Source organism: Halichoerus grypus, chromosome 1 (assembly GCF_964656455.1).
Source record: "Halichoerus grypus chromosome 1, mHalGry1.hap1.1, whole genome shotgun sequence".
Lineage (NCBI taxonomy): Eukaryota > Metazoa > Chordata > Mammalia > Carnivora > Phocidae > Halichoerus > Halichoerus grypus.
In genome coordinates this window covers 9304817-9320805 of record NC_135712.1, presented here as the reverse complement: position 1 = coordinate 9320805, position 15989 = coordinate 9304817, and the positions used below count along the sequence as shown (strand labels likewise).

General features: G+C 38.5%; 1 protein-coding gene across 2 annotated transcripts in view; it reads left to right on the top strand.

Moving 5' to 3' along the window:
* Window positions 1–12686, top strand: part of MORC3 (MORC family CW-type zinc finger 3) — a 40303-nt gene extending 27617 nt beyond the window's left edge. For both annotated transcript variants that reach the window (XM_036075277.2, XM_078074935.1), the window contains exons 11-17: window positions 15–137; window positions 244–318; window positions 1318–1363; window positions 2518–2684; window positions 6099–6987; window positions 8371–8528; window positions 11187–12686. In XM_036075277.2, coding sequence (XP_035931170.2) covers window positions 15–137; window positions 244–318; window positions 1318–1363; window positions 2518–2684; window positions 6099–6987; window positions 8371–8528; window positions 11187–11340 — 1612 coding nt within the window. In that variant the 3' untranslated portion in view covers window positions 11341–12686. The remainder of the gene's footprint in view (window positions 1–14; window positions 138–243; window positions 319–1317; window positions 1364–2517; window positions 2685–6098; window positions 6988–8370; window positions 8529–11186) is intronic.
* The last annotated feature ends 3303 nt before the right edge of the window (window positions 12687–15989 follow it).

The following is a 15989-nucleotide window of genomic DNA, read 5'->3' as shown; positions in this document are numbered from 1 at the left end:
TTGTTTTGTTACAGGAAACGTCCTGATCAGACATGGGTTCAATGTGATTCCTGTCTAAAGTGGCGAAAATTACCAGATGGGATAGATCAACTTCCAGAAAAATGGTATTGCTCCAATAACCCTGACCCACAGTTCAGGTACCATATAGTTGGTAGTACCCTTTTTGGAAAGGCAGAAAGTACTGTTCAAGATGTATGAATAGGCGCTGGTGACGTGTTATTCCCATGTGATTTTTCTGACTAGAAATTGTGATGTTCCAGAAGAACCTGAAGATGAGGATTTGGTGCATCCTACTTACGAAAAAACCTACAAAAAGAAGTGAGTATTGTATTAATGTTTGGTGGGGAAATAATGCTCAAATTATTAATAGTGATGGGTGTGCCACATTAATTGGATGCTTCTCCAAGATCAAGCTAGTACAACCCAGAAAAGATTATGACCCCAGAAAAGATTTTGATGTGGATGCATAATACCGGATGCTTTTGTTGTTGTTGTTGTTTTAACTTTATACTGTGGATGTCTGCTCTTTTTTCACTTGCTATTTATCCTGTTATCTACAAGATAGTTTGCATACAGAATAGTTTGTTTTTTGGGGCCACACATAGGTGAATCATAAATGAGTAATGCCTGATATGAGTTTATAGTCTTAACAGGGAAGGTGAGATATGTGCATTATCAGTGAGAAGTTGATGAGTACTATAGAAGGCAGGATCCAGTCCTGTTGGGAAGCCCATAAGGAGAGATGACTTCTGGCTGGGGATGGGAAGGGAAATCTGGATCAGGAAAATTCATGAAGGATATTTGTGTAATAGGCCTTGAAGGATGGGTTAGATGCAAATGTACGGGAAACTGATTTGTTCAGCTTTAGAGCAAATACGTGAATGGGCATGATGGAAAATGAGGGAGGGAGAAGCTGGGTAATGAAGGATAGTCAGCCCTGGTGAACTGTAGGCTACTGTCCACACACACAGGCTGAGTGCATGCAGAACTTCCAGGTGGTTTTGATTTAGAGTGCACGGTTTTTGAAGATAAATGCAGCAGCAGGACTGTGAGTAAAGAGACCAGTTAGAAGCCTGTGTGATGTTCCAGCTCGGAGGTCTGAGAATAATGCTGGTGAGGGTGGAAAGCTTAAGGCAGACATTGGGCATTACTGAGGTAAGAGGTAGAAAGTATTTCCCTCCTAAAGGCTTACAAATGAAATTGAAGCAGAGTTCAGTGTACATATCTGAGTGACTCAGTAGTGAAATGCCAAGTATGTCATTGAGAAACAGTGAAAAATAATTAAATATGTTCACTTTTCTTTCTTTTTTTTTTAAGAGACAAGGAAAAATTCAGGATCAGACAACCGGAAATGATCCCTCGGGTAATTAATGAAACCTTGCATTTTATAGCTGTGTATTATATTGGGTAGTGGGTAGTTTAACAAATAGTTTTAAAGCTTAGGAGTTGCATAACAAATGGAGGTGATTTTGTTCATTCAGTTCACATACTCCTTTTCTTATACCCCTTCTTGCCTTCTTTCCTAGGCCAACAACTTCATTCAAACTGTTCAGTTTTATTATTTAGTCGGGCATCTTCTGAGGAAAGGCAGGCATTAAGAATCTTACCACCCAGGCATCTGGGTGGCTCATTCAGTTAAGTGTCTCTTGATTTTGGCTTAGGTGATAATCGCAGGGTTGTGAGATGGAGCTCCAAGTCGGGCTCTCTGCAGGGCATGGAGCCTGCTTGGGATTCTCTCTCCCCATCTCCCTTTCCCTCTGCTTCTCCCCCTCTAAAAAAAAAAAAGAGAAAAAAATGATGAATCTCACCGTCACATAGGCAATTAAGGAAAAATTCACAGGAAGCCCTAGGGAGCCGTGTTCTGGTACTAACCTGGACTAAAGCTACAGTGTTTTTCTTGACCACTTTCTTAGTGCTTAATGGTGTTAAGGAGCTTTTTCTGAGTGTATGTGTAGGCAGTTGTACTTCTTGTGTAAGGAAGTTTGGTCTGCTGCAGATGTGTATGTTTGCTTTTAGTTACATTGAAATGTTTTCTTAAGGCAAAGGCTGAGGGTTTGGAGGTGAGGACAGAACTGGGTGAAAAAGAATAGTGGGCGTACTTATTCTAAAGGCAGTATCTTTGACTTTATTTTCTATTTCTTTCTTTGAGAAAAAGAAGTTTTTAATTGTATTTCATTAGGTTCTTTATAGCATAGGGTCAGTAAATCTTGCTATAAAAGACCAGGTAGTAAGTATTCTAGGCTTTGTGGGCCACATGCAGTCTCTGTTGTGTATTCTTTGTTCTGTTGTTTTGTTTACACCTTTAAAAATGTACAACCTTTCTTCCACTCACTTGCAGGTTGGATTTGGCTTATTGGCCTGTTAGTGGCTCTCTGGTAATAGACTAAAGAATTTACATGATTAGGATAGTTCTCAATGTTTTCTGGGATACAGGGCAAAGGGAAAATAGTATCTCGTGTTTTGGGGCATGGCACATTAAAAAAAGTCCTTTAAAGTTGATTTTTTTTCTTCCAACAGATTAATGCTGAACTCTTGTTTCGGACAACCCCCGTGTCAGGTCAAAGCTTTTCTCCTGTGAAGGAAAGTGTTCCAAGAGGACATCTTTCAGAAGTGGCAAATACTTATGCAACAAGACTTATAAATAATCATCGAGGTTCACCCCAGTCTGAACCTGAAAGCAACAAGTCAGTGGCTAAAATGTATTTTTCCAATGGGGAATGAATATTAAACAGAGCCTTTACTTGACACTTCTATTGCAGTAATGCACTTCTAAGAAGTTGTAGTTTATATATGCATGTAAAAAGTCTTAAGGATAAGTTAATTTACTTTTTTTTTTTTTGAGATTTTATTTATTTGAGAGAGCGAGAATGAGAGAGAGAGAGAGCACATGAGAGGGGGGAGGAATGGGAGAAGCAGACTCCCTGCCGAGCAGGGAGCCCGATGTGGGACTCGATCCCAGGACTCCAGGATCATGACCTGAGCCGAAGGCAGTCGCTTAATCAACTGAGCCACCCAGGCGCCCCACTTATTACTTTTTTTTTTTTTAAAGATTTTATTTATTTGACAGAGAGCACAAGCAGGGGGAGCAGCAGACAGAGGGAGAGGAGAATCAGGCTTCCCCCTGAGCAGGGAGCCCGATGCGGGGCTCGATCCCAGGACCCTGGGATCATGACCCGAGCCAAAGGCAGACGCTTACCCGACTGAGCCACCCAGGCGCCCCTAGTTAATTTACTTTTATTATCTAAACTTACTCCACCCCACTCATGCCACCCATTTAAATCAATTTTTAAAATATCAGTTGTAATCATTGTGGAATTTGATCAAATTTTAACCTCTTTGAAATTCTGTATAATATGAAAATTCCTGCTTTTAAAATTACCAGTATCTTAGAAAAACATGAAGCAATTAATAGTACAGCACTATAATGTCAAGTGTGACCCATGAGTTCTTAGCTCGTGGTAGGCTGTTTATTTTGGATGAGTGGATGGAGAAGGAAGGGAGAAAGAAAGGTATGAGGGATAGGTAAATTGGACAGTTAGCTCTCTTGACTGGAATGGTCAGGGAAGGTTTGGGATGAGGTAGTACTTGGTTTGGTTCCTGAAATTCTGAAAGCAATACTCTGTGCAGGTGGCCATTCAGAGGGAATAGAATTGAATACAGGTGAAGAAGAAAACACGATGCCAGTGAACTAGGGAATCAGACTGAACTACGCTTGGTCTTTTTTGTTGAAAGATGAACATTGAAACCAGGTTCCTAGGGATAGTGGGATGGGATTTTCTGAGCAGTTTTATAGCCTTCATTAAATTCTCAAAGGGATTTTTGACCTCCAAAAGGATTAGAAATAACTGCTTGCATGCATATATACATCAGGAGGGCATGTTCTAAAATAGTTTGCTGTTTGTAGCCTACATTTTTGGGGCTGGATTGCTACTCAACTAAGAATTTGTGTGAATTTTTAAAAAATAGTCTCTTTAATGTTCTTGGCTTTTCTTCTTAAAGATGGTTCCAAACAAAGTAAGAAAAAGTGAAATCTGTAAAGTTTACAGATAAAAGATAATGGAATTTATTCTTTTTTTTTTTTTTTTTTAAGGGGAGAGGGGCAGAGTGAGAGGGGGAGAGAGAGAGAATCTCAAACAGGCTCCACGCCCAGGGTGAGCTCTGCGGGGGGCTCAGTCTCACAACCCTGAGATCATGACATGAGCCGAAATCCAGAGTACTACGCTTAACCGACTGAGCCACCCAGGTGCCCCTGAAATTTATTCTTTGAAGTGATTTATTCCGTCCAAGTGGAAGAAGAGAATAGAGAAATTTTTCATAAATTTTTAAAGCCTGAAGATTTTGAAGTTTGAATTTGAGAAAAATACAAGTTTTTTTTGTTTTTGTTTTTTATATATAAGCTTTAAAAATAAAGCCAAAGACTGGAAAGGTGTTCCTAAACTAAGTCTTCAGAAAGACAAATGGGAATTAGCTTCATAAGAAAAATAACAGGGCAGCTCCCAGTTAAGTGATTAACTCCATGGAACCCCAGGCGTGCTCCAAACTCGGAAGCATTTCTTAAGGCAGAAAATGGGTGAGAATGGGAGGCTTGTTTGAGAGTTTAAGGAAGAGTAGTTCTCTAAACCTCTTCATAACCTGCCAGGTCTGGCGATGTGGCTTCTCCTTCTCTGTCAGAAGGTAGGATGTTTTCCTTCTGGAGCAGTTTCACTGCTGAAGATGTGGGTGAGCCACTGTTTTGAAAGAGGAGGAGTAAGGGAAAGTGAGTACTAAATGATGAGAAATCCCCCCCCCTTCCCCTCATTGGGCCCCCAGGGGAAAAGCCCTGGGTGGTGCTGACAGTTTGAGCACCCTTAACACCACAGGGCCAGCCCTCACTGCTTCTAGTCGGTCTCACCCTGAAACATAAAGATAGGCAGAGATCACCAGGAGTACAAACTGAAACAAAGGGAGTAGAGGAAGCCCTGTGAAATTTACTGGGAGGTGGGTAGGTGTGGAACAAACACATTTCTTAGAAAAGATAAGCAGGTAGAGGGTAGAAAAAGGAAAACACAAGGTACAGGAGGGCCAACATCTAAATAAGGGAATTTCAGAATGGGAGATCAGAGAAAACAAAGGGGAGGAAATAGTATGACTTAACTTCCACTAAATACACAGCAAAAATGTCTGGAAAAAGATCCAATCTAAGAAACATGAAATTTTCGAACACCATGGAAAATAATTTTTTCAGGGAGAGAAAACACAAGTTACCTTCAAAAAGATCAGGAATCAGAATGGCAGGAACACCAAATGGTACATAACAATGGAATGATGCTTTTAAAGTTTTGAGAAAGTAATTTCCAACCTGGAAGTCTATATAAAAACCAAGCCAGCAATAAAATTGAGAAGTGAATAAAGATACTTTCATCATGTAACCTTTCACATTTTTTTTATGCCCTGTGTACTGTTTCTCAAGATTTTATTGGAGACTATGTTCCCTCGATATGAGGGAGTAAAGCCAAGAACCAGAAGAACCTTTCCTGAGATGGAGGAAACAGGAGGGCTAACACCTAGGGCCTAAACAATAAACGGCAGATAACCCGCTGAGGGGGAGCAAATAGTATCATCTGGTGGTAAATTCACAGAAAACTGAGTCAATGAGGAAAATGAGGCAGTTTTTAATGCCAGGAAAATGGAAGGAGAGGGCATGCTGGTTTAGTTTGTGGCTCACCTTTGATCATCGAGCATTGATAAAAATGAAAGCAAACTGGAAGGGCAGAGCCATTCACTGAGCGCTGGAATGCAAGGAGCAGACCTGGGGGGGAGGTGGCATTCCCATTTGGCCGTGTATATATTGAGGTGCCCAGAGGACATCAAGTGAAGGGATGTTTGGGAGTATGCAGAGCTCCTACTTTAAGGCAAGCTAAGTAGTCTAATTGTTTCCTCAGCTGTACAGGAGAAAATCCTCTCTACTTCATTAAATCATTGAGCAGTGCTGTGTTAAACATTTTTTTAAATGAACATGGACATTTCTTAGAATTTCAAGATAGATTGCTTCAAGTCATCTATTTTGTTCATTTCAATATTTTATAGTCTTATATTTTATATATTAAATTTTTTTCCAGCCTGAAACGGAGACTTTCTACTCGTTCGTCCATTTTGAATGCAAAGACTCGGAGATTGAGTAATCAAGCATTTGAAAATTCAGCTTATAAAGATGATGATGATGAAGATGTCATCATCTTAGAAGAAAACAGTACTCCCAAACCTGCAGTAGATCATGACATTGAAGTGAAATCAGAACAGAGTCACATCGAGCAAAGTGGTCATCAGGTCGAGCCTGTGGCTGATAAGGGACCTTGTGCCCCGGCTGGTTCATCAGGCATCTCATCATCCAGGTGTGATCAGGGAACCACTGCGGCCACCCAGACTGAAGCCCCGAGTGTAGTTGTTAAAAAGGAAGAGGCACTTGAAGATGAGATAGACGCACGAAATGATGCAGCTGTGCCGCCAGCCTGTGTGGAAGCTGAAGGGAAGGCACAGGAAACCCAGGACACCTTTGATAAATCTGCGGGTGATGCTAGTTGCCAGCTAAACGAACTGAAAAATGAGCTGCTTCTAGTTACCCAAGAAAAAGAAAATTATAAAAGACAGTGTACTGTGTTTACTGACCAGATCAAAGTGTTACAGCAGAGGATCCTGGAAATGAACGACAAATACGTGAAGAAGGAAGTTTGCCATCAGTCTACCGAGACTGATGCTGTATTTTTACTTGAAAGTATTAATGGCAAATCTGAAAGTCCAGACCACGTGGGATCTCAGTATCGGCAAGCTTTGGAGGAAATAGAAAGGCTGAAGAAACAGTGTAGTGCTTTGCAGCATGTGAAGGCCGAATGCAGTCAGTGTGCCAGTAGTGAGAGCAAAAGTGAAGTGGACGAAATGGTTGTGCAGCTTGACGATGTGTTTAGACAGTTGGACAAGTGCACTGTGGAGAGGGACCAGTATAAAAGTGAGGTGAGTGTATCATTCCGCATAATGAGAGTCCTGGGAGTCCCAGGGAGTCTGAGCCACAAAGAACTGCCAGTTGCTAGATTGGAATAAATTACTTAGTAATATTTCCGTGTATTGACTGTGTGTTGCCCTGCTGCTTCTCAGCTGGGGAGTGGTCGTCCTGGGGTATATGGAAGTATGTGTTGAGGAGCTGGGCATTGCTAAAATTTAGTGGGTGGTGACCAGGTATTGTAGTTTCCTGTAGTGTTACTGGAAATTACTGTGTAATGAAGGATTATCCTGCTCAAAATACTGTTCTCGTTCCCATCGAGCCAGTCAGTTGCTAAATATAGGGAACATCACATCCATTATTAATAGGCCTTGCAATAACCATGCAAGGTAGGTGATGATGTCCTCATTTTATAGATGCACCCTGTATTAGTTACGATTAGGTCTATTGGCAGGTGACCAAAAACACCGTAGAGCCATGGCAGTTCCACAGGCATCCGAGACAACAGGCTCCTGCATTGTTGCTTCGCTTCTCAGTGTGCCATTATGGTCCGAGGTGGCCTCCAGGTCCAGTCCTCGTAGATCTGTGTTCCAAGCAGCAGCAAAGAAGAGGAGTGCAATTCCTAAAGTTTGCTGATATTCCACCTGTCAGAACTTAGTCACCTGGCTAATGGGTGCTTTGGAAGTGTAGTCTTTATTCAGGGGTTCTTCTACTGAGGAAGAAGGAGAAAAATGGTAGACGTCAGGAGACAGGTAGTAGCCTCTGCATATATCCTCCATTCAGATTTAGAGAGCTCCTTTTAGAAACATGTATTTTATGTATTGTATTAATGTGGTGTTTGAAAGAAGGGTTTTTCGGCTAAAGAATTTGGAAACAACAAGGTGGTGCTGTCCTGCCCCTTCTTCCTGGAAATAATGCTGACATAACAGCTCATCCAAACATTCATCTTGATGTATTGGCTTAGAGTTAGATGGCAAAATATATAAAAATCAAAACGAGCTTTCGGTTACAACTTAGAGCTGCTGAGTGTGCAAGAAATGAAAGCCACTTTGACGTCGACATAATTTAGGCATTTTTATCTTGGTTTTCCAGTTTTTAGGTACCATTTGTTTTCAGTCAAGCGGTAGTTAACATTTCGTATTCTTTGAATGTGACAAGATGTGGAGGTGAAACTAAAATGAAGCTTTGTTTATAGAAAGCTATTGTGGGTGTTTTTTTTCCCCTTTTTTGATGGTAATTTTCATCAAGCAGGATTTTCTACATTTCTTAGCTTAAATTTGTACTTTGGCATTAGTATTTTTAAGTCTCATTTTAGCATTAGTATTTTTAAGTTTTATTTTTATTAGTATTTTTAATTTTTAAATTTAATTTTACAGTTATGAATTTTTTTTTGTCAGGTTGAATTATTGGAAATGGAAAAATCACAAATCCGTTCACAATGTGAAGAACTGAAAACTGAAATTGAACAATTAAAATCTACAAATCAACAGTTAGAAGCAGATGTTTCAACTTCAAGTAACATTGAAGAGTCTGTAAATTATACTGATGGGGAAAGGTAATATTACAAGAGGCACAACTCTGGGGCTACCTTCTGGTTAGCATGATACTTGCTAGCACACCTCGAACAGATACTGTTCTATCAAAAGAACACGATCCTTCCCTTCAAGGAGTGAACAGTTTAGGTTCAACTTAAGTGAAATAGGAATTTGGAAAGAATAAAGCACTTGATCAGTTAGAGTGGTTTGGAATGCTGTTTGGGGAAAAGTGGAAATTGAGTTAGATATCAAAGAAGGTGGTGAATTTGGCCATGACTAGAAGACAGGGGAATATTTCATGAAACATACTTTTTCACCTGGATTTCTTTTACTTTTGTACTTACCATTTCTTTATGGTTTTCTGTCCTCATTTTACTACACGCCATCCCCATTGTTAACTTTTAGGTAATCACAAAATTACTAGAAATTGCCGTAGTACAGGTGATTACTAGGAAGAAGTTCCTCTGTGAAAATAAGAAAAGAGTAAATGAAGTATTACCCTATCTCAGTAAGATATAAAATGGGTTTGGGGTTTTGTTTCGGTTTTGAGCGTGGGGGAGGCAGACGTTCAGGTGGGAGGGGATGATGGTGCTCCTGATGTGTTGATGACTTACCATCTGAAAGTAGCTATTAAAGGCTAAAACTGGGCAACTCTTCCTGCTCATACAGTATGACTTCAGACCTAAAAGGCACTGTTGTTGAGAAATAATCTCCTGCCATCCTCACTTGACATCAATTATATTATTACCTTGTTTTTTAAGTTAAGTTTTTGAAGGGTTTCCATAAATCTGTTCATGGAAATGGAGTAGAGCAGTACATAAAAGCCTAGAAGGCTAAGGTTAGAAGAAAATCCCAGGTGGTGTTTCTCAAAATGGGAACCACAAGAATCTGTGGTGCTTGTAGAAATGTAGATCCTTGGCCTACAGTGCAGCTTATTAAATTGGAAACTTTTAAACAGTCTCAGATAATTCTCTTGCACACTGACCTTTGGGTAACTGATGATCAATTGATTATTTATTTTACTTATTTTAACTGATAAACCTGTGCTTTCCAAAATAGTATAGGAATATGTGGCTATTGATACTTGAAATCTAGTCTGAATTGAGATGTGCTTTAAGTATAAAATAAATAAAATTTTGAAGCCTTAGTAAGAAAAAGAATGTAAAATGCCTCAATAATGTATTTTGATTTTGTGATGATACAATATTTTAGTTACATTGGGTTAAATATATAACTAAAATTAAATTTACAGCTGCATTTTGCTTTTTACCGTGGCTGTGTGAACATTTTGAACTGCGTATGGAGCTTGCAGTATTTCTCTTGGGACAGTGCTGTCCTGTACATTAAAGATCAGAATCTGTGGCCGGCCCAGTAGATGGTAGAAACTAGCCAGGGACAGTCAGAAGACTTAAAGGAAAGGAGATGTAAGAGGACCATTGGGTCATACTAGTCTTCTGTGTACTTTTCATATAGATAAGAGGTTGTGGTTACAACAAAGGGGACATTCTTGGTAAGGATATAGGATGGTAAACAACTTCTGGAAAGCAAAGCAGAAAAGTGTTTGAACCATGAACTCAAAGGTGAGTGAGGAAGCTTGGACAAAAAATGGCTGGAGTGGAAATGATGTAAAATTTTATCCAGGGGCGAATGGAATCTTACAATCCAAGCTTACAAAACATGTTTTAAATCACCGTACTGTGGATTGTCAACGTAGGGATGAGCATCTTGCCTCTTCAGACATTTCCACCTTAGATCAGTATCTAAGCTAAACGTGGGCTGTTTATATTTGGGAGAGGGGCAGAATAAGAGCAACTAACATTCAGTTCCCATGTTTCACTCAATCTTTGAAGCAAAGGCTGCTGAATAGTTGTAAGTCTTCAAAAAGTCTAGGGTGTTGGGGGTACCTGCGTGGCTCAGTTGGTTGAACATCCGACTTTTGATCTCAGCTCAGGTCTTGATCTCAGGGTCGTGAGTTTGGGTCCCACCTAGCCTAGTGTGGAGCCCACTTGAAAAAAAAAAATAACGTCTAGGATGTTGATATTCAGATACATGTATATAAATTTGGAAGGAATGATAATGATCATTTAATACAGGGATTCCCAGTGTTTTCAGCAAAGCACCATTCCCTGTAAATGAATAGTAAAATGGATCATCAGTGAACTTCAGCATATGAAAGGTTCAGAGAAGTCTTGATTTTAAAAACTGTTTAACATTATTTAGCCCAAAATTTTGTAAGCTTATTTGACCACAGAACTGTTTCTCTTTCACACAAGGGTGTATATCTCATAGAACACGTTTTAGAGAACAGTTCAGTTTTTATTTTCCTCAAAAGCTGAAATTCAGGGAGATGCATTCTTATTCTGAGACCAGTGTTCTCACTAGTATATCACTGCTGTTTTCCAGGTGACAATATTTTGTATTATAAATAACACCTTGTAATTGTATGTATTTTACCAGTCCAGATTTCTCCAATAGCAAGTTTAAATTTTATTAGTTAGAACCAAACAGAGCCACTAGTTTTATGAAACACTCTACTTACCAAGAGATGCATAATTATTAAGTTAAATTATGGATTATTAAAGTAGGTGAATTCATGTTTCACTTAAATTTTAGGCTCCACGTGAATATTGAACTGTGTCATTATGTTCATCTAATAGACGTAATATTTGTATTTGCAGCCTCAAACTTCGATCTCTTCGAGTTAACGTAGGACAGCTGTTGGCCATGATCGTACCTGATCTCGATCTTCAGCAAGTGAATTATGACGTTGATGTGGTTGATGAAATTTTAGGACAAGTTGTCGAACAAATGAGTGAAATCAGTAGTACTTAAAGTCTGTTTTATGTGAGATAATAAAAATACTTGCTCAGTCCTGTGGTTTTATAGCTTTCAGAATGGAAACACTTTTGTTTTATAGATATGACAAGTGACAGACTGAAGAACCCATGATCTTTACTGTATTCTATGCATTCAAGTGTGGTCACAAGTACTATGGGCACACTTAATCACACCTTTTGAAATGCCTGAGAATCATTCTTACTGAACGGCTGAACAGCTAACTCATGATTCTGCTTTGAAGTGTAAATACTTGTAATTAAGTCTGCACATATTTTTTTATTACCCTAGAGGACTTAAGTGTTTTTCACCAAGAGCTTTTCAGGTTGCCCCTAACCTTTGTGCAATTTTTTCTGGTTCCCAAAGTGTATTTTTCTCTGAAGTGAGGGCCGTGCCATAATACAGATGGAAATGTTACCTTTGATTTTCTTACAGAAAAGTTTTTAAAAAATGGAATTATGCTCCTGATAAGTTGTAAGTGAATTGAACATTAATGTTTCTTTTCTATAAATTCTTATCTCCTGAAATATTTTATTCATGGAAACAAGGTAAGCAGAAACTCTCCATCCATTTTATCAGGATTTTCCTTGTGCTGAGATTGCCAATCATGGTTAAACGCAGTGTTTTTATAGAACAAAGAAATGATCTTTAGTATAAAAAAGCATCAGAAATATTAAATGTCCCACCACATTTACTTTGAAGCCCATTTTTGGCTGGTTCTTCAGCATGGAGTGGGCACAATAATTGTTTAATATTTCTTTTTGTGAAATTTCCTGTACAGCCTTTTGTAGGATTACTACAGGTTAAGGAGAGTTGAGGAAGACAATCTTTCTCAAACAGTACAGCATACTTTTCATTATATTACAGAGCTAAGTGTTTTATGTCCTGGAGGTAAGCAGCAAACTGCCCTAGGATTATAGTATTACATGCCATAAAAATTATGCTTTATTGGTCCCTTGTTTGTGCAATTTTAAAGAGATGGCTTTCTATTAAGTATAACTATGTATATATAATTAAGAATCGTATTTTCCACAACTGAAATGTGCATTATTTTTTTTCAAAGTTTTATCATTGCTATTTATTTTTACTTTTGTTTCTGAACATTCAATACATGTTTCTTTTGTATGTATGCTTAATTACATGTCTTTCATATACAATATTAAATTTTTACTGTACATTAACTTCTAGAAAAAGCAAATAAATGAAGGTTGTTTTTATTTGCTTGATAAAGTAATTGAAAGTGTATTTTTGGTATGAAGCTGGTTTTCTGTCCTAATTGTATCTGCCCAAATTTTAAAATATCTTGTAATAAAATAAAAATATATATGATGGCTAACTCTTCAGGTACTACTTTTAAAGAATTCTATATTCAAATTATATTTTGGAAACTGAAACTGTCCATTGAGGAACCCTCAAGTTGAGCTCATTTTAAAATCTATATTAATTACAAGTTCTATTTAGGAGACCAAGACTGTTTCCATTAAGACTCTAAAAACTGAGCTCATCTTGAGAGAGTGTGTGTGTGCGTGCGTGTGTACATGTATTTTACATTCAAGAAGAGACTCTGTAAATCATTTAGCCTAAAGAAACCTTGCTTAAATGATAGCAGCAATGTATAGCATGTCTAAGTTTGTGAATATTTATGTAGCAGTTCTTTCTGGAATTTGCTATTTTTCCCTTCCTTTGGGTCAGCTATATTCTTGCAAAAATACATATTTTACATGGCTGTTATCTTGCTTTTAATGGGAAAGTTAGTCATAGGATTAGTAAATTTGCTTGCTAAATTGATTCTTTGGAAGTACTTACATATTTTTCACCCTTTAAGAAAATATTGCCAAGATACGATTCTTTGAAAATGTAGCTAACAAAATTTAACAGAACAACAACATGGGCTTTCATGTATATATCATATTTAGGTAGAGATATCTATCTTTTGTTGTTACGTTAAGTTTGTAAAAGGCTAGTGGGAACACAGTGATGTTTAATTACTACTTTAAAAACAAAAACAGTATGAGGAGGTAAACCAGCATAGTCCACAATCCCTGCAAACAGGACCCACTGTAATTAGCTAAGCATTCACGCAGCAGGAGTGGTGTGGGGCATATTGTTGTGTCTTTTATTTGGGCCTCGAATTCTTAATGTAGGCAGGTACTGCTGGGGACTCTGCCTATGGCCTCAGACACTTAATTCTTGCGATCAACAGCCCATTAGTTCATTATTTATCATTGGAGAATAATTAAAGTGATACATCTGGTGGTTTTCACCCCTGGCTGTCTATTAGAATCACCTGGGGAGTTTTTAGGACTCCCCATGCAAGGATGCACCCCGTACTCATTAAGTCAGAGTCTGGCTTTGGGCCCAGATACCGGTATTTTTTTAAGGCCTCCCAGTGTGCCATCAGAGCCGAGAACCATTGATCTTTACCTTCCTGTGATGAGTGTTTACAAGTGTTGAACTCAGTTGGCTCCTGAAACAAACACAGGATTTGCACGGCTGCTTTCTCACTGGGGTGAGCAAGGAGGGGGAAAGGGAGGCATAGTTGGTGCCTAAGTTAGAAATGTAAATGGGACAGAATGGTATAAAGTGAGAAGACTTACCCACTGCTTCCCTAAAGTTAACCACTATTGCTTTTTGTATGTCCTTCCAGAAAATATTAGCTGCATACATATACACATTCATATATATGCATTCAGTTTATATTCAATTTTATATCTTTATATTTGATTATATATTTGTATCTCAAGTTTTCACAAAGGTGGTACACCATATAATTGGTTATCTTGACATTTCCATGTTACTTTTTTGAACAGGTTTGGTAACAGTCTATGATCTGCATATTCTCCTAGCACTCATTTATTTCTCATGTTTTGACATTACAAAATATGCTACTGTGAAAATTAACACACACCACACACACTTTTACAAGTATACCCAGAGTGTAAATTCTTTGCAGTGAATATTGATAGGTCAAAGAGTGTGTGCTATGTAACTTCTAATAAATGTTACCATGCCAAAATGAATTTAAACTCCTGTGAAAAAGAAATGTATGAGTGTGTTTTTTTCCTCTATCTCTCCATCAAATTTACTAATCTGACATGTGAAAAAATGACAGCCTGCATTCTTGGTCTCAGTTGAACATGCTTTCATGTTTTATTGACCATTGTAATTTCTTTTTCTGTGTACTACATCATATTGTTTGCTTGTTCTTTTCTATTGGGTTCTTTGTCTTAAGTGTTTTAAAGAAGCTAAACGCTGTGCTAATGTAGCAACAAACACCACCCAGATAGCTATCTTTCAGAAAATTCACAGTAGGTTAAATCTTACTTTGTACACTGTCTCAGAAATACTGGAGAGGAGTTAGAGACCCACTGGATTCATGTTTTTCCATATATTTGTCTTTTGGACATTGGCCACAGTTCAGAAAAGGAATGCCATTAGTATCCATCTGGTGTAGAAGGATATATATATATATATATATATATATATATATATATGATATTTAGAATTAAATTTTGTGATCACAGTTAATTTCCATATCCTGGCCTATAGGGAGAAAGTGAAGATCAGAGGAAAGAGTCTTGGTTAAATCAAGCCATTCAGACACAGATGGTTATTAAATGAGTGCAGTCACAGAGAATGAATTAGCTCGTCTAAAACTGGAGTGTGAGTCACAAGTCCATTAAGTTTTGTACACAAACCTTCTAATGAGTTGTGAGTAAATGAAGTTCCCTACTTCACACATGTACAAGTTTAACCCCAGGCTTCCTTGTTAATTTCTTGCAAAGCAGTCAGGACTCCGTATCATGGTAACAATATATAGAACAAGTTTAAATTTGACTCAAAATAACTTTTACCCCAACCTGACTAATATTTAGATTATGAGTGTCTTCACCATGCAGCTATCCAGAATTCGGCTGTAATCTTCGTAACAAAATGTAATGGTGCTTACATTCACCAAGTATGTGAGTCAGCAGCCTTCCTAATCTCCCATGGGTTTCCTGGTAAATGCTGTTGATAGTTGTGGCGGGTGTTTTGAAAGTCAGTACTGTGATCTAAGCCAAGGCCGACTTAAAGTAGTTTGTGTTTATAATGTGGTGCCCATGGAGGCAGCTGAGCTACTGCAGAGCATTGTTTGCCGTAGGACCTTTGGCAGATCGTTCCAGGGGAGAGGTGTTCATAGACTGCGGAATGGAAACTTGCTGTGAGATCCTGAGTTCCAGGAGTGTGAGTTGACTGACCAGCCAACAGCAAGAGAAGTGACGCAGTCTCACAACTACACCTGTTACCTCTTCCTGGTAGAGAAATACAGGGGTCTAGCACAGTAACTTACATATCATTAAGTAGTCATTATAATACATGATCATGTTATAAGCTATGTAATCCTAGTACTACACACTATTCATTGTAATCACTCTTAACCAATAATTTCTCACTTCCCACTAATTTACTGTGTTCTTAAATTGATTTTTTTCAGTATCAGATATTCTAAACTCTGTTATGGGAATTTCCAAATGTATACAAAAATAGAGAAACTGGGGTGCCTGGGTGGCTCAGTCGGTTAACCATCTGCCTTTGGCTCGGGTCATGATCCTGGGGTCCTGGGATTGAGCCCCACATCGGGCTCCCTACTCAGCGGGAGTCTGCTT